Source organism: Vombatus ursinus, unplaced genomic scaffold, assembly GCF_900497805.2.
Source record: "Vombatus ursinus unplaced genomic scaffold, bare-nosed wombat genome assembly UNPS02014781.1, whole genome shotgun sequence".
NCBI classification, from domain to species: domain Eukaryota; kingdom Metazoa; phylum Chordata; class Mammalia; order Diprotodontia; family Vombatidae; genus Vombatus; species Vombatus ursinus.
In genome coordinates this window covers 17,379,940-17,398,729 of record NW_020954559.1, presented here as the reverse complement: position 1 = coordinate 17,398,729, position 18,790 = coordinate 17,379,940, and the positions used below count along the sequence as shown (strand labels likewise).

Genomic DNA, 18,790 nt, shown 5'->3' with positions numbered 1-18,790 from the left:
AATATTGGAAATACGATTTTAGTTAAGATGTATACATAGCAAAATAATAATTGTATTCCTATTACTGTTGAGGGCATCACCATCCTCTCAGTCCCCCAGCCTCACAGCCTAGATGTCATCCTTGACTTTTCACTCTCATCCTTCTTACCTGGTCTTTTGTGAAGGCCTTTCAGTTTCACCTTTGTACCGTCTCTCACATATGCCCTCTTCTCTCCTCTGACATTACTACAACTCTAGTTTAGACCTTTATCACCACATACCTGGACTACAGAAATAACCTGCTAGTAGGTCTGCCTGCCACAAAATTCTCCTCACTCTAATTCATCTTATGTTTAGCTGTCAAAGTCACCCCCTTACTTAATAAACTCCATTAGTTTGTCACCTCCAGTATCAGATTTAAAACCCTCTGTCAGTTGTGCAAAGCCCTTCATAACCTGTTTCCCTCTCCTCCTTCCCCCCCCATCCTCTAGTCTTCTTACTCCTTATACTTCCCCTCCCCTCCTTTGATCCATCAACACTGGATCCATCAACACCATCAACATTCCATGTTGTTTCTTGAACAAAACTCCAACTACCAACTTGGAGTATTTTCACTGACTGTCCTTCTTTCATGGAATTCTTTCCTTCCTCATCTCGACTTCCTGACTTCCTTCAAGTTCTGGATAAAATCCCACCTTCTGCAGGAAGTCTTTCTTGTCCTTCTTAATTGTAGTCACTTTCTTCTGTTGATTTTTTTTTCTAGTTTATCCTGTGTATGGGGGACAGCTAAGTGGTACAGTGGATAGAACACTGGCCCTGGAGTCAGGAGGACCTGAGTTCAAAACTGAGTTCAGACACATAACACATAACTAGCTGTGTGACTTGGGGCAAGTAACTTAACCCTAATTGCCTCACCAAGAAAAAAAAAAAAGAAAAGGTAGTGAGTATAGTTTATCCTGTGAATAGGTTGTTTATATAAAGGTATTTGCATATTTTCTCCTACATTGGATTGTGAGCTCCTTGAGAGCAAGGACTGTTTTGACCCTTTCTTTGTGTCCACAGCATTTAGCACAAAATCTGGCACAGTATGTACTTAATAAATGTTTATTAATTGACTGAAATATGATTGAGAATTGCATTAAATTTTATTTCTGTAAAAATTTTACTTTTCTCTTTTAGTTAAATGATGTAAGTGAACAAAACAAGAAAATGGAAGTTCAGGCTAAAAGAGTTCAAGGTCGTTTAGAAAATTTACAGGTGAGTTTTCTACTTTTTCACATTAGTTTTCTTTAAAGTCCTTTTGTTTTTGATCATTTTAAAGATAAATGTCATTCATTTCATGAGCAATGTACCTTTACAGAGGAAGTGTGATTTTGTGGCAGTACAGAAGTGTAAAGCTATTTCTCCATCCCTTCATGAAATGAAAACTACAAAGCAAGAAAAAACATCAACTGCAAGAATTAATAAGGTACAATATGAACAGTAACATTATAAATAGAAAGGAAGGATAAAATGGACCTATTTGATGATCATTTTTAGCCCTTTGTCAAACATAGTTCAAAATAAAAAATTAGAATATTATAGTGTGATGCTTAAATAAATACATGAAGCCTTTGAAGAAGATAGGAAAGCAGAAACTTAGAATAAAAAGTTCTCTACTACTTAATATAATAAATTTCGCTGTTGTGTTGTTTTTTAGATTTTTTTCACCTAGTTCTCTTTATATTGAGATTTATTGTCTGTTGACACCTGAAGAATCTTTTCACCACTGACTAGTCTGTCATAAAATATCACTTAGTGGTGTTTGTTTGGTAAATTATTTTACTGTCTCTGGACCTTAGTTTGCTCTTTAAAATAATAATAGCCAGTTTTATATAATACATTAGGGTTTGTGATTTAAGTATGTTATTTCGTATGATTCTCACAATAACTGGAGATAAGTACTACAGGCATTATTCTGATTTTACAGATGAGGTGATCAGATTGCCATGGTCACACATCTAGGAAGTGTTTGAGCCTGGATTTGAACCCAGATGTCTGAGTCCCAGGCCAGCATCATTATTGCCACTCTTATACTGCCTTTAAGGTCCTTTCTGTCTCTAAATACAGTGACCCTCTAGTAAAGAGCAGGCCAAAGAAATCTGTGCAGTTATGCAAATTGTTTTTGAGTTACTACATCTTTATCCTTTTTTTTTTCCTTTCACACTAGTTTTCAGAGTATATGGTAGTATTTGAATACTTGAAGTATTTTTTTTAGTACAGAGAGCTTCAGTGTGAGAACTCCTTCCTCCAACTGAAGAGATAAATAACCTGTCTGTAACTTAGACAAATTCTAGGGAGTTGCCTGGGGCACATAGCAAGTAAGTAACTTGCCTACCAGCCACTGTCAGAGGTGGGATCTAAAGCCATGTTTTTCTAAGTTTGTATTTTTTTTATGCTATAAATATGTATATATGCATTTCACAACTTCAGGAATTTGATGCAAATGGAAGCTCCTCTGTGCATTAGTTAAAAAAAAACAAGTAGAAAGAAAAAGAAATATATTTACCAGCTCTCTGGTGTTGAGCTTCTCCTGGTTGGTTTAACTAGGTTGGTTGTCAGATACACAGGTCTTTCCAATCTGGCGTAGGATCTGCTGGGGCTCTACAAGAATGACCTTTTAGAAACAGAGGACACCTCCATGCTGTGAAGTGGCATCTAAATAGGTTTTTATTTGTCATATTTCTCTCTGTTGTTCTTTGAGGAAAGAATTTGCAGCAGAGATTACTAAAATAGGAATTTCCTGGCTATCAGGATCTTTCAGTTTGTTAATCCTTTATTGTGGTTGTTCATATCCAATTGTAAAAGGGAAATTCCATTGAACCAAACTTATATAAGGAGCTATGAGTGATTCCTAAGGCAAATACATGCTTATTTTTTGGAAGGCTTATTTATTGCATTGTATATTAAGAGACATCAATGTTCATAAGGATTTTTTTGGTTATTTTGGAGCAAGTATATAACCTTATCATTCAATAAAGACAAATTGTGAAGTAAAATATTTATGTTGGTTTTTCCATAATCATTTGATAAATTTTTGAGTTATTTGAGTTCCTGTAATGAGAATGAGTTGAAATCAAAGAATTTATGACTTGATTTCTGAATTATAGGTTAATGGACGTGTCTATGAGATTTTAATTGTTTTGATGGAATGGATCTCAGACTATCATCTTAGCAAACTGAAACCGGAAGATGATGAAGGAGATGATCAAAAGCAGTCAGGCCAATTTTCTACCCATAAAAACTATATTCAAGAGAAATGTGTGAAGGTATTTTTGAACTTTGAAATATAAAAAGAAACTGTATTGCATTTTCTAAAAACAACATTGTAATTCAACATGTAAAAAATATTGAAAATAATTTTCATTGCTTTTTTAATTCTAAACATAGTTCTTGAAATAGGAGAACTTTTAAGTTATTTTCTTTTATTGTTATTTATTTCAGGTACATTTCACTTATGTCAAACTCCAAATTAGTAGCCCGCATCTTTTTTCCCCCCAAGTTCAGGTTATTATCTTTAAGTAATAGAAATATTTCCTTTTATTTATAAATAAACAAACTCTTAAGTAAATCTTTTCCCAAAAAAAGTGAAATATTTATCAGATGTTAAGGCCAACAATTATGCATCAACATAATAATAGCAGTAGGGAAGAATACTTAGCATATTAACGACTTAGGGTTCTATTTATACTTCTGTTGTGAATGAGGAATTTATTTTATCCTTATTGTATCCTTGTATTGTAGGTATCAGGATGGTAACATTAGTTGATCTTGGTTTCCTCTAACTCATTTACTTACAGGCAGTATTTTTTTGAAAAGGGCAAATTGTCTTACTTAAAAACAAACATGAATAGTCTTGATAATATACAACTAAAATTCTAGTTAATTATCTGTTATTTAGTCTTAGATGTAATTGGTATAAAGGTTTTTTGATTAGACATGAATTATAACTGTGAAAGAGTAACTTTTTTTTATAAACATGTCAGAACTGATGCATGTAAGTCAGTTTTGTTTTAAACAAAAGTATTGGAACTTACACGTCTAAGAGTATTGTCTCCTTCCTTGTAGTCATTTTGAGGGAAGTCTTACAGTTATTCTAATAATGTTGTAATTGCTAAAAATATTTTTTGAAAACAATGTTTTGTACAGAAGACATTTTTGGACATTTTCAAATATAATGCCTTCATTTTTTTAAAAACATTTTTTTCCTGCAGCTTTTACCTGTGATTGCAGAGCAGCTACAGTGGATGCCATTTGTTAACCTCAAACTGCATTTGCCTGTAATAAAATTTATTTATTGGTCTATAAGACAGCTAGATTATGGAACACAGGTAAATAGTAATAGTATTCTGTTTTCAACTAACATTCATTCATTATTATTTCTTGAATATAGTCCCAGATGACCAGCCTAGCTAAGTACAGATAGTCTCTTTACCAAAAGGCTAGTAACAAGGTAATGATTTGCCCAAAACAACCCATGAAACTAAGAAAAGTACAAAATGCCACTTAGTCCTATTAGGCTCCTGTCTGCTCTTGCAGTGATGGATGTAGAGCATTGAGAAAAGGGGCAATAGGTGATAAGAAGCACACAGCTTTTAGATAGTGGAAATATTAACTTAGCTGTTGTTACTCTAGATGAGAGTATCCCACTGCCCATTGTCTCATTCCTATCCTTCAACCCTAACCCTACCAATGAGCTCTAGTCTTGCCTGCTCTTTGTACTGTGTCCTCTGGATCTCCTATTCTGTAATTAACAAACTTCCTTTCATTTTAGATCTCTTCCTCTCATGATCTTTCCATATTCTCGCACCCCCAGAAACATGGTTCCCCCAGATGACATTGCATTCTTAGTGATCCTATCCAGTATCTGTGGTACTTTTTCTCCTATCCCTGATCTCCCACCCCTAAGACACAAGTCCTAGAAGGGGAACTGTCATATTTCTTATTCCACACTTCCATTGCTGTGCTCTCACTATGTCACCATCACTTAGCATCTTCCCCTTCTTTGAGATTCACTCTATTCAAATTTGTCACCTAATCCAGATCCTGATGATAGCTATTTTCCAGCCCCCAGGTCATTCTCCCTGGTTTCTCAGAGTTCAGTACCTAACTTCCAGCCTTCCTATCTACTCCAGTTTTTGCCCTTATGTTATGGGACTGCAATATATATATATTAATTAGTTCCCTCAAACATCCCATCTTCCTGTTTTCTCAATCTATTCAACTCCTATGACCAACTCTTGTACTCCCCCTTAGCTCTGACCACTTGCGTAGTCATACTCTTGATCTTGCCTCCACCCACAAATGTTTTCCTTCCATGCTCGAGAACTCTGACATTTCTAATAATTTAAATCTAATTAAATCTAATTAAACTTCATCATTTGTTATGCCCTGCTCCTCCTGGACCTATTTTTCATTCTCACTGTGACCTCTGATCCTTTACCATTTTGTACGTTGCCAAGGCTGTTGTTCCTGTCATGGCTTCAATTTCTTCCCTTTCCAGTCTTGACCTTGTAATTAACCATTTCAACCTTACAGTGTCCTTTACCCTTAAATTCTTTGTTCTCCTGTATTATTGCTCTTCCTGCCTTGCCAAATGCTAAGTCTGGATTATTCCTACCATGTACTTCCTTTGATTAATCTCACTTGAGGGAGCTGGAGGAAAGCACAAAAACTGCTGACTTATTGTCTAATCATCATTGGACCTACACTGCCACAAGGCAATCCCTAATTGTGTGTGTGTGTGTGTGTGTGTGTGTGTGTGATACTGTTCTCTCTCTCTCTTTCTGTCTCCCACACACATTCTACTCCTTCTAGTGGCTGTTCCAAATTTTATTTTTTCTCCTGAGATCTATATGCCTCCTAGGATTTCATCCTCTCAGCTGAAGACTTTGCCTCATACTTGACTGTATGAGAAAATAGAGGCCTTTTTGCCATGACTTCTGTCTTCTCTACTTCTCTATCACAACTCCTTGATGTCATTTCCCCATTCACTCCTTATTTACTCCAATCTCTAATGAAGAGATGACCTTTCTCACAAAGAGCAACTCCAGTACGGGTGCCTTTTTGATGCTCCCTCTTATTTCTTCTAGGTGATTTCCTTAACTCATTCAATCAATTAATGAGTATTTATCAAAGGTGTACTGTGTGCCAAGTACCACGTACTGGGGATACAAGGGATAAAACAGTCTTCCTACCCCTCTAATCTTTGGTCTCTCCCTGTCTACTGTTTTTTTCTCTACTGATTATAAACATGTCCAAGTCTGTCCTTTAAAAAACAAACAGAAAAAGCATGACTTCAAGCTACTGTTTTAAATTTTTCATCTCTTTCTCATCCCAACTTCTAGGATATCTACATCCTAGGGTCTACGCTCATTACCTACACTTACTGTCCTCTCACTTATCAACATTTTGCCTCCGACTTCATCATGCAACTCAAGTTGTTTTCTTTAAAGTTACCAATGTCTTTTTATTTATAAATCTCTTGGCTTCTTTCTCAATCCTAACCCTTCTTGGACTTTTAGTGGCATTTGAAATGGTTGACCAGCCTTTCTTGGATACTCTTTCTTCTTTGAGTTTTTGTGACATTGCTTTCTTCTGGTTCTTCTGCTAGTCTGGTTGAGTGAAGTGGTCTGTCTTGGTCTTGACCTGGGCCACTTGGGTTTTTGTGTTGACCTCCTTTTTTTTTTAATTGGGATTAGACCTTTTTCTTCAAGGATCAGAATGCTGAATTTTCAGGGCCCTCTCTGGTTTCAGAGGGCTAGAGACCTTGAAATTTCTGGCCCTGGGGTGTTTAGTTCTCCATACTATTGCCTGTTATTCCTAATATCCCTGGTCTAACTTTCTGACCACTCTAGGGATATTTTTGGGAGGATGCACATAATTTGGGTTATCTTAAGAGCATTCTGTTGTTGCTTATCATGAGTACTGCAATGTGAGATGAACAAATGTCCCATGTTATATTTGTGTTGCCTTTGGCCTTATGAGAAAAGTAACTGTACCAGAGCTTTCCATTTAATTGCAGCCTCTTTATGTCTTCTGGTTTTATTTGTAGTTAGAATGTCAGTGTGGATGTGATTCATTCCTCCAGGAAGGTATAAATTCATTGGTTATTGGACAAAGATCTCACATTAAGAGTACCTCCTATTTCCTTTTCTGCCAGTCTGTCACTGTTGCTTCAGATGTACAACAGGACTGCACAGCACTTTTTACATTTTTCTTTGTTTCATGGGGCCCTGTAACTAAAGAATTGATTGTTTAACCAGTTTGCTGATGAAGTGTATTTCCATACCTCTCATGGGTTGATCTTAGGTAACAGGTAGAGTTTGTTGCTGTGATGACACTTGAAGCCTTTTCACCTTGGTAGAACCTGTGAGAACTTGCGTTGCATTAGTATGGCTTTTGCAACCCAGGATTACTTTCTTGCTATGATGATGCGTTGAAGGAGGATTTTATGGGAAGGGCCCATTAGACAGCTTCTTGTCTCATGGATAGTGGTACTTCACTTGGGCTGACCACCTCATACCCCTCACTTTTGGTATACCTTCATTTCTGGACATAAATAATTTAAATGATGCTTTTATCTCGATCCTAGTAGGCAGTTAATTTCTGTCAAAACTTTAATCTGAGTTTCTTAAATATACCCAAATATAAAACACTTAAGTATTTTATATTTTAATAAGATTTTTTCCTCCATTTTTCTCCATTATTTCATCTTAGGTCATTCAAATATTATTTTAGGACAGGTTTTGTTTTTTAATATAGAACTTAGAACGTGAACTATTTAGAATTTCTGTTTTGACTTTGATTTATGTACATCTGTAGCCACACTGTGAAAATAGTACATCTTTTTAACAGCATTCAACTATGACAGCAACAATGAGGCGACTAGGTGAAGAACTCTTCAAAGGAGTAACTACAGGGACTCATGATTCTTCTCCAGAACATTTTGTGGCAACTAAGCCAAAGACAGCAGTTTTCTTTAAGAGCCCAAATTTATCTTTAAGATTTCTGTCAACTTTAATTGTACTCAAAACAGTAACTCAAGGTAAGCTCTCAAAATCTGTTTGTAGCTTTACTTTTGGTAAACACCTGCGATGTAAGGGAAAACTATTATTCAACAACTTCTACTGTCTGCATGGGTTTTATGGTTGTAAAATATAAAGTTCTGATTTGGGTTATTGTATTAAAATTTTTTCAGTTACTTTTCTGATGCTATTATGACATCTTTTGATATGTCAAGTATTTATCATGAGAGGACACTGATTGATAGTGTGAATTAAAGTGGAGCTTAGTGCTCAAGCTATTGGAGATTCTCATGGTTAGTTCAAAGAGAGAATTTATTTCGGAGTGAATTTCTTTGTTCACCTAGTAGATGAAGAACAGCAAATCTTTTAGAAAATCTGAGGGTAGTGGGGCAGCTAGGTGGCACAGTGGGTAGAGCACCAGCCCTGAAGTCAAGAGGACCTGAGCTCAAATCCAGCCTCAGACCAAACACTTTACACTTACTAGCTGTGTGACTCTGGGCAAGTCACTTAACCCCAATTGCCTTTAAAAAAAAAAAAAAAGAAAAGAAAATCTGAGGGTAGTAACCAGGACCCTGGTTAGTTACATGGTCACTGCCAAATCATCTTACATTTTCTCAGGTGCATTGTATACTTTCCTATTATGTTAGAAATTACCTTGATTTAAATTGTTTGCCTGTTTGTGCTTTTAACACTCTAGACTTTGGGGGGCATTAGTGGTAGGAAGGGGAGAAAAAAATTGATACACTGGTATCTGAGCCTTGACATTATTGTAAGTGGTGTTATTCTTCTGTGGGACCCTAATCCTTCTACTCCTGGATATATTCTTTCTGTTCTCTGTCCATGAGCTTCATAAACATGAGTGTGGTTTTATACTCCTCCAGTCTTAATCCGTGACTCATTGTGTCTAACTATTACTACATTCTTGCTTTTATTAGAGAAAAGTAGAGGCAGATAAGAAATGAGCTTTTGGAGGTATTTTTCATTTTGAGGCCACTCTAAAACAACACGTATCACTATTTATGTAGAATTGCAGAGCAAATGCCAGGGTTTGAAGGTATGTCCGCATACCAATTACTATTACTAGCTTTCTCCTCCCCAGAGTATCTGAATTAAAGATTTGTAGGGGCTGACAAGAGATAGGGGGCTTATACTGTCAGCCAGAAGAGCCCTTGATTAAGCTACTGGGTTCTAATTCCAGTTCTGCCATTGCCTATGACCTTAGACAAGTCACGTAACTTCTGTGAGTTTCAATTTCTTTCTTTCCTCTCTCAGGTCCTTTCCAGTTCTTTTGAATAAGAAAATTTTGGTGCTGCTTTTTAGAAAGCTTCAATGTTAGAAAAACTAAGATCACAAAGCAGTTATTAAAAAAGGATACTATATACCCTATTGGAAAATTTATCATACCCTGAAGTATACAACTTATTTTAAATCCTATCAGAAGATTGGATGTTAATGAGAAATTATCATTCTTGTCAACTTAAAGAAATACAGTAGGTGGCGCTGTGATTAAACTTTTGCTCCTACTTAGTGAAATTAGTTCATAATTTAAGTCTACTTCAAATTATTTTATCTTTTTGCTAAGTTAAAATGAAAGATGTAGAGAATTCTCTTACTTAACAAAACTATGTTTGATTTTACTTAATTGCAAATGATTAAGAACTGCTCCAGTACTGTAGGGAGATAGTTCTGAGTTCCTTGAACCTGATTCTATAGGAAATAATTTGTTAATTAAATTAGTAACTGCTAGATTAAAATCTTTATTTCTGAAGATTTTTTCATGTGGATATTATTTTCATATCAATGCTTCACACTTTATGGCAATCTACAATTCTGATTGTCTTAATTGTCAGATTTCTGTTCAAGTGTTCTAAAATGCAACCACTATGACAAAAATAATTTGAGGATAAATTGCAATACTGTGAACTCTATATTGTGTAGTAGAGAAATTTCACTCGCAAAAAATAACTGTTGCCATTATTTGGACAGCAACTGTTTACTAGCCATTACTATAGAAGGAGAGTTTTAGGAAGTTTGTGCTTTGCAATATTCATAAACTTTTCTAAAATATAATATAAAAGGTTTTGTTTAATCAGCAAATAATTATTAAGCACCTAGTACTATATGCCAGACATTGTGCTAAGCTCTGGGGATACAAAGACAAAAGTGAAACAGTTCCTATTCTCAAGGAACTCAAATTCTACTGCAAGAGGACACAACATCTACATATATTATTGTATATATGTTTATACGTAATGCACACAAAATGAATACAAGGTGATGAGTATACTAATATCTAGGGGAATCAGGTGAGGCTTCACAGAGAAAGTGGCATTCGAGTTGAGTTTTGAAAAAGACAATGGATTTTAAGAGGTTGAGGTAAGGAACAAAGGATAGCAAATACAAAGACATGAAGATGGGAGATGGCGTGGGGATCACCGAGATGGCTGAAGGGCAGAGAGTGTGGAGAAGGGATAATATATAAGAAGACAGAAAAGATAGGAATGGTTGTGCAGAGATTAAAATGCCTAAGTGAAGAATTTATATTGGATCTTTGAGGTAGTAAGGGGCCATGGAAGTTTGTTGAGTAAGCTAGTGACATGATCAGACTTGTGCTTTAGGTAAATCACTTTGGTTGCTTTATGGAGTGTGGACTGGAGTAGGCAGAAGCCTGAGGCAGGAGGAACAAATAGCAGGCTTTTGTAGTAGTCATTGTGAGGGGTGATGAGGGCCTGAACTAGGTGGTAGTAGTGTGAGTGATGTTGGAATTTAATTAATGTTGAATTGTTAAACTAATAACAGCAGCTTAAATAATTTAATCTTTTGTGATACGAATGACACATTAGATAGTTTATTAAGTGTGTCACCAGAGAGACAACTCTAAAACATGTACATTTCAGAGAGGGTACTAGTCAGTATTGAAAGAGAAAGTTCTTTCCTAGGAGTTCCACACACTTATGAAATTGCTGGTCTGGTTTTTAAAAAAAATTGTCATTGTACCATTAGTCTTGTTTAAAATCTTGTTGCCATTTTTAATGACAGAATGTTTAATAGTTTATGAGAAAAAATAGATGTAAGCACATTAGAGAGAGTATTTTCCTAGAATTACATGCTTATATCTTTATATCCTTAGTCTGATTTTGCTTTTCCTTTCTGAAGTCAGTTGGCAGATGACATATCCATATGATAAAGATTAAATGTCATTAAACTTGACCTTTTGATTGGCATGCGAAATTTCTTAGGGTTACTAGTCAGTGAAGGAACGAGAGTTTGGAATTTTTTAGATTAAGAAATCCCAATTTAAGGCTGATATATAGAGTTACTTTTTGTAACATTAAAAACACAGTCGAGAAGTATTTATCTCAATGCTGAGGGATACAGAAACAAATTAAACACTCCTTGCCTTTACGGATCTTAAATTCCATCAGGATAGACAACGCATGCATGTAGTGTAAGGGAATATTTAGGGAGAGGCACTAGGATAGGCCTGCACAGCCTACAGCCTGCAGCCTGCAGGTTGTGCTTATGGCACACCAAAGGATTTCCTCTACGTACAAAGGATGTTTTCCTCTACATTTTTCTCGGGCCACCTGGAATCCTTTGGCGCTGCAAGCTGCCCAGGGGTCGCAGGTTGTGCAAACCTGCACTAGGATATGGAAGTATTAGGAAAGTCTTTATGGAGAGGGTGGAGCTTGAGTTGAACATGAAGGAAACTAGGGATTCTAAGAGGTAAGGTACATTGCAGAACCTAGGTCTGGAGACAAGAGAGAGTTTTGTATGTGTGTGTGAAGAATAGCAAGAAGGCCAGCCAGCTGGGCAAATGGGGTCGTGACTGAGTTCCAGTCTAACCTTAGATACTAGCTGTGTGATCCTGGGCAAGTCACTTAACCCCATTTGTGTACCGGCCGCGCTGACCTTATGCCGGCTGCACCGTACTCTCCTCCTATAAGGAGCAGGCTGCCAGAGTCATACTCACTCATCAGTCTTTGGTCCTCAACTGGATAAACACACAGAGACGAGCCATCGGGAGGCGCCAACACCAGAGCTTTATTCAGAGGCCATCACAGCAAGGCCAAGCAGGAAGGCCAGAGCAACAGAGCAGGAGCCAAGAGAGGGAGCGTGATCTGACCACGCTCGTTCCTAAGTACTTACTAGCCCCTCCTCCCCAGCCCGCTTACTAGCCAATGATTGTAGGGTCAGATACCGAAAGGGGCTGTCTGAGTTTAGCACACCAAGGGAGAGGGAGTGACGTAGGAGGCTAGGACTGGATACAGGAAGGAGGCGTCTGGGATTAGTGCATAGACAGAGTATGTGACCTAAGAAGTCAGGAAGGACACAGGAAGGAGGCGTCTGGGGTCAGTGCTACACAAAGGGACCCATGAAGTCAGGAAGGTCACAGGAAGGAGGTGTCTGGGGTTGACGTTGCATATAGGGAGGGGACTAAGCAAAGGGAACTCAGTCCTCTGCCATCCCACTCCCACGTGGCACCTCCCCTTGCCTCAGGAGCACAAGCTCCAGCTACTTCCTTGCACCCAGCTTATCTCACTGCCCACTGCCTCAGGGCTTCTCCGTACCCAGCCCATCCCAGTTCACCACGACTCCACCTACCACAGCCCCTGCCTCGACTTCCAGATACCCAGATCTTACCCTAATCTTGCCACAGCACCCACCTGGTAGTTGCCAACATAGACAGTCCCTTACACATTTGCATCAGTTTCCTCAGCTGTAAAATGAGCTGGAGAGGAAAGTGGCAAACCATTTCAGTATCTCTGCCAAGAAAACCCCAAATGGGGTTACAAAGAGTTGGACACGACTGAAACTGAACAACAGCAACAAATATGATAGCTTTCAAAATGCTTCTGTGAGGGGCAGGTAGGTGGCGCAGTGGATAAAGCTTAGGCCTTGGAATCAGGACAACCTGAGTTCAAATCCAACCTCAGACACTTGATACTTACTAGCTGTGTGACCCTGGGCAAGTCACTTAACCCCGATTGCCTCACCAAAAAAAAAAAATACTTCTGTGCTTAGCATTTAAAACTCTTTACAAACCTGGCTCCAACTTATCTTTTCTAGTCTTTTTAAATATTATACCCTTCATATACTTTAATAGTCTAGCCAAACTGGCCAGTAAGTCAGGCCTGCACAACTTGTGGCCCCTGGGCTGCTTGAAGCACGCCAAAGAGTTTCGGGTGGCCCACAAAAAATGTAGAGGGAAACATCCTTTGTATGTAGAGAAAATAAATCCCTTGGCATGTTGCAAGCAGCCCGGGGGCCACAGGTTATGCAGGCCTGCAGTAAGTTTTTGAGGTCAAATTTGAACTCAGGAAGATGTGTTTTCCCAACTCCAGGCCTGGCACTCTATCCACTTCGCCATCTAGCTGCCACCCTTGTATTTACATAAGTAATAAGTTTATTTCTGAAGTATTTAGTATCTTTAAGATGTAATGAAAAATGCCATATTGATGGTGACTGGTGATGTTTAACCTATGAAAGAGATTTGGAAAGGATGTGCTTAGCTAGCTATCTGAAGGATATCACATGAAAAAGAATGTCACATGAAAGAGGGATTCAGACTTGTTCTGGTCCCAGAAGGCAGTACTAGTAACAGTGGTTGAAAGGTGGAAATGGGAAGATTTAGGCTTGATGAATGGAAAAAAGTTCCTAGAGATTAGAACTAACCAAAACTGTAATGGAGTGCCTTGGAAGATAGTAGGTTCTCTCTCATTGGAGATCTTGAAGGAGCAGTTAGATGAGTACTCATTGGCTAGTTCTTTTAACTTCTTTGGATGGGTAATTTTTATTTAAAAGAGAAATGGTTTTGTTTTCTGTCTCTTTCAGTTGATCAGTGTTAAAAATGTGATATTTTATAGTCATAGTTATAAGTAAAAACCATAAATTTGTATTCTAAATTTAAAAACTTTAAAGTTATAGATATAATATTAGCCTAATTCATCTTACATTTATCCATTCAATTCATATTTAAGAGCCTACTATGTCAGGCAGTGCTAGGTACTGGTGATACAAAGAATAATAAAACAATCCCTGCCCTCTAGGAGCTTACATTTTACTTCCAGGTGGAGACAGTGAAGACTGTGTACACAGATTATGTTAATACAAAACATATACAAAGTAATTTTTTGTGGGAAAAGGAAAACACTAAAAGCTGGGGCAATCAAAAAAGGCCTGAAAAAGATGTGGCACTTATGCTGAGCCTTGAAGGAAATGGAGGATTCTAATTTATTTCCTTTTTCTCAGTTTGAATTCCAAGGAATTGCCGGGGGCGGGGGGGGGGTGCGGAGGCGGTGGGAACTACATTTAGTTTGTAACAAATCTTTTCTCAAGTCTTCATTTTTGTTTCTTTTGAAGATGTTAGTGACAGTTTTAGTTTTCTTCTGATTAATGATTACAGTAGTGATTATGAAAATTGTTGATTTCATATTTTAATGTGTTTTAGTTGATTACCTGGCTCACACATTTGATTCTCTTTGCTTGGACTTGAAGATAGACGAAGGAAAAGCCTTGTTTTTGGAGTATCAAGCTGTGCCAGTTATACTAAGTCATCTAAAAATAACCAATAAAGGACTGCTCTCCAATGTCATGGATAGCTTACTTCAAATGACAGTGGAATCTCGTAAGTTTTTAAATTGCATAGCCTTAGAAAAAAGTGAAAATGATGTTTTTCTTTTGCTGTAAGAGGTTACCTCTGAAACATCCAGGGACAATAGTTCATTTCAGTTCAATGCAAATTTATTTATAACATTTTAAAAGTAATATTTTAATTTGACTTTCATTTCCAAGGTAAAATTAATATGAAAAGAAAACAATGAAATCAGCCTGTAAGCTGAATTGAACAAGAAATTAGAGATTATAATTGATTGTGTATGTTTGTAAATTCTGTTATTTATTGATTATTAACTTACCCCAAAGTGATGCCCATTTTTTTTAACATAGTTGTATCTGGATTGTCCACACTTCCTGTTCCTTTTTTGACCTTGTTGCATAATTATATATTGTTTACCAAAAAGTTTGGACCAATTCTCAGTTCCACTATCAGTATAATACCATGCCTGCTTTTTTTTTTCCACAGTTCTATGGACATTAGATATGTAAAGAACTGTGCTGGGTGGTATATATGGAAAGATAAAAATAAAATAGTTTCTGCCTTAAAGGAACTTACATTCTACTGAGGGAATACAACACATACACAAAGGAGTAAATATGACGTTATTAGGAAGATAATAGAGCCTTAGAGGAATTGATGCTTGAGCTGAACCTTGAGAGAAGATAAAGATTCAGAGAGGTCCAAGTAAGCCCCCACTCAGACTGATGGGGCTGGTATTTCCTCAGAGGTCAGAAACGGAATGTCCAGTTTAGAGGATTTCTATATTCAGAGGAAACTCTGTTTGGGTTGGAACATAGAGCTGCTGAATGGACCTAGAGAAAAAATCAATAAGCCATGCTGACTAGGTCTACTACAAATTTATGTTGCATAATCTCAACTAGATTATTGCTGAAGCAGTGCAGTCCTTTTATACCTCCTTAATCAAATCCCTGTCCTATTTACCACAACAAGTATTCTAAACCTTTTTATCCGTCCTCATGCCTCCCATTGCACACACTCCTCCTCATTCTTTGCTAAGGACCTTGCCTCATACTTCACCCATGAAACCCATTCTATCCTGTCTTCTCCAGCAGAGTGCCTCCTTTGTCATTCCCACTTTCTCAATAATCTTTATTTCTCTTAACTACTGGTTGCTTCTCTACTGCCTGCAAAAATTCCCATGTCTCTGCTGTCCTTAAAAAACACCGAATGGACGATCCCTTCTGGGTGTTGTTCTGTATCTCTCCTGTTCATGGAAAAGTCAAAAGATGAGTCTGAGGTTGTGGAAAAAAAACTGCAAGTATGGTGATTATTTTCAGTGGAAATAGGGTAAGGTTTATAGAGAAGGATGATGATCTATTTTGGACATGTTCACTTTGAAATACTGAAAGGATATCCAGTGAAGATGAAGACCATTGATAATGCAATACTAGAGTTCAGAAGAGATATTAGGGCTGGATGTGTAGATTTTTTTAATTATTGGAGTAGGGATAATAATTTAACCCATTAGAAGATGATGAGATCACCAAAGAAGAGGATATAGAAAAAAGAGGCTTTAGGCAGAGCCTAAATATACTATATTAGGGAAGTCAAAAAGAGAAAAGAGTAACCAGGAAGAGAAGCAGTCATCAGTATCAAGGAAAGACATCTCTAAGACATAGAGGACTGAATAAGGGCCAATGAATTTATCAGTCAAGAGATCAATTTTAACCTTTCATAGTGTAGTTTTAGTTAAGTAGAAGGGCAAGAAACCATATTGCAGGAGGTTAAGAAGTGATTGTTTGCTGAGCAGATGGAGGCAGTGAATATAGACCACTCTAGCTTAGTAGTAAAGCTGAAGCTGAAGGATATATAAACAGTAATTTCAGGGAATAGCCTAATCAAGTAAAGGGCTTTTTTTAGGATGGATAAGATTTGAGCATGTTTGGGTGGCTAGGTGGCACAGTGGATAGAACACTGACCCTGGAGTCAGGAGGACCTGAGTTCAAATCCAGCCTCAGACACGTAACACTTCCTAGCTTTGTGACTCTGGGCAAGTGATTTAACCCCAATTGCCTCACCAAAAAAAAAAAAAAAAGATTTGAGCATGTTTGTATTAAGAAACCAAGTAGATAGCAACAGATTTTAAAACAGGTGAAGAGAAGCTGGGTCCAGTTCCCAAAGCAAAATGAGAGGGAATGGAATCCAGGGTTCTAGCAAAGAAGAGTAAGCTATGGCTAAAAGAAGACCTTCTCTTCATTAGAGAGGGGACTGATGGGAGAGAGTGTAGATGAAGATGTCAGATGAGTTTTGAGGTGTGGAAGAAGGAAGGATAAACGTGTTCATGATGGTTGACTGAGATTCTTAGTCTAGGAGAAATCAACTATCATGAAGAAGGATGGTGGGGCACTGGAGGCTTGAGAGAAGAACTTTGAAACAGCTGCTGTGGGGGCACGTTTGTCAGTCTAAGACTAATATGTGGATTTCTGGTGAGCAGTAAGAGTCTCGGTGATTCTAGATAATGTAAATTTGTATTGTACCAAATTGAGATAGTTGTGTGTCACCATTGTTCCTTGAGAATTGAAATAGAGAAGGCAAAACAGATTCAAAGTTACCCAAAGTTGAGGGTTAGCAGACTATGACCAGCAGGACAGGTTGAATGCTTTAACTGGAGATTTAAGACTTGAAAAGCAAGTCTTTGTTCAGTAAAGGGCTATGAATAGGGAGGATTAGTCGGCTGAAGACCGTGGTGAGGCAAAGAATAAATTTAGGAGGAGTAAGAAATAAAAGGAAAAGAGTTTTATGATCATATAAGGGAAATTCAGACGTCACTGTCAAGGAGATGCACCCATCTCTGTGGGGTGGCTGATGTGGAGACAGAAGCGTGGAAATTAAGGTTGATGAAGTAGGAGATCAGGGTATCTGCAAGAGTAGCATTGTGAATGTAGAAATCATCAAGGATGATGGTAAGTATAAGAGTAGAGAGGAAGACTGTTAAACCAAGTACTGTTTTCTGGGGAAAGGAAAGAGGATGACCCAGAAGCTGGTAGGGAATCATAGCAAAAATCTGGATAAATTGTTATAGAGAGATGGCGTAAACTTCAAAGGAGAAGTTGCTTAATTATATATAGCAGAGGTTATTAACCTTTTTTGTGTCATGTACTTCTTTGACAGTCAGATGAAACCTCTTCTTAGAATGATGCTTTAAATACATAAAATAAAATACATGTGATTATAAGGGAAACCAATTATATTGAATTCTGTTTATCAAAATAATAAGAAAAAAAACTCGTGCATGCGAAGTTAAGAACCTGCATGTGCAAAGATGTGGAAGTGGTAGTTTTGAGGTTAAGGAAAACATTTGTTCCTGGTTCAGTATCTTTTTTTTTTTTAATTTTTAAAATTAATTTATTTTGAATTATCAACAATCACTTCCATAAGCTTTTGAGTTTTAAATTTTTCTCCTCCCTCTCCAAGACGGCGTGCAATCTGATATAGGCTATACATATACCTTCCTGTTAAACATATTTTCACATTAGTGATGTTGTAAGTAAGAATTAGAACTAATAGGAGGAACTACCAGAAAGAGGAAACAAAATACAACAGAAGAAAAAAAATAGCTAATAGTATGCTTTGATCTGCATTCAGACTCCATAGTTCTTTCTTTGGATGTGGATAGCATTTTCCATCATGAGGCCTTTGGAGATGTCCTAGATCTTTGCATTGGTAAAAAGGGTTAAGTCCACCAATATTAGTCATCGCGCAACATGGCTGTTACTGTGTACAATGTTCTCCTGGTTCTGCTCACTTCACTCAGCATCAGACCTGTTCATTATCTTGCCACTTGTCTTTTAATTTGGAACATATAGTGTGCCGGCCGCGCCGACCTTGTGCTGGCTGCGCCGTGCACTCTCCTCCTATAAGGAGCAGGCTGCCAGAGTCATACTTACCAGTCTTCGGTCCTCAACCGGATAAACACAGAGACGAGCCTACCAGGAGGTGCCAACACCCGAGCTTTATTCAGAGGCCATCACAGCAAGGCCAAACAGGAAGGCCAGAGGAACAGAGCAGGAGCAAAGAGAGCACGTGCTCCGACCGCGACCTTTCCTAAGTACCTACTTAGCCCCTCCTCCTCAGCCCGCCTACTAGTCAATGATTGTAGGGTCAG

At 37.7% G+C, this 18,790-nt stretch overlaps 1 protein-coding gene across 5 annotated transcripts in view; it reads left to right on the top strand.

The window, feature by feature from the left end:
- LOC114046284 (coiled-coil domain-containing protein 138-like) overlaps positions 1–18,790 on the top strand; it is a 67,886-nt gene that overhangs the window by 25,988 nt on the left and 23,108 nt on the right. For 4 of the 5 annotated variants that reach the window (XM_027866579.1, XM_027866578.1, XM_027866581.1 and 1 more), the window contains 6 exons: positions 1,159–1,236; positions 1,340–1,447; positions 3,129–3,287; positions 4,233–4,349; positions 7,876–8,065; positions 14,497–14,673. In XM_027866579.1, the coding sequence (XP_027722380.1) occupies positions 1,159–1,236; positions 1,340–1,447; positions 3,129–3,287; positions 4,233–4,349; positions 7,876–8,065; positions 14,497–14,673 (829 nt within the window). The remainder of the gene's footprint in view (positions 1–1,158; positions 1,237–1,339; positions 1,448–3,128; positions 3,288–4,232; positions 4,350–7,875; positions 8,066–14,496; positions 14,674–18,790) is intronic. The other variant, XM_027866580.1, reaches the window with a different exon arrangement.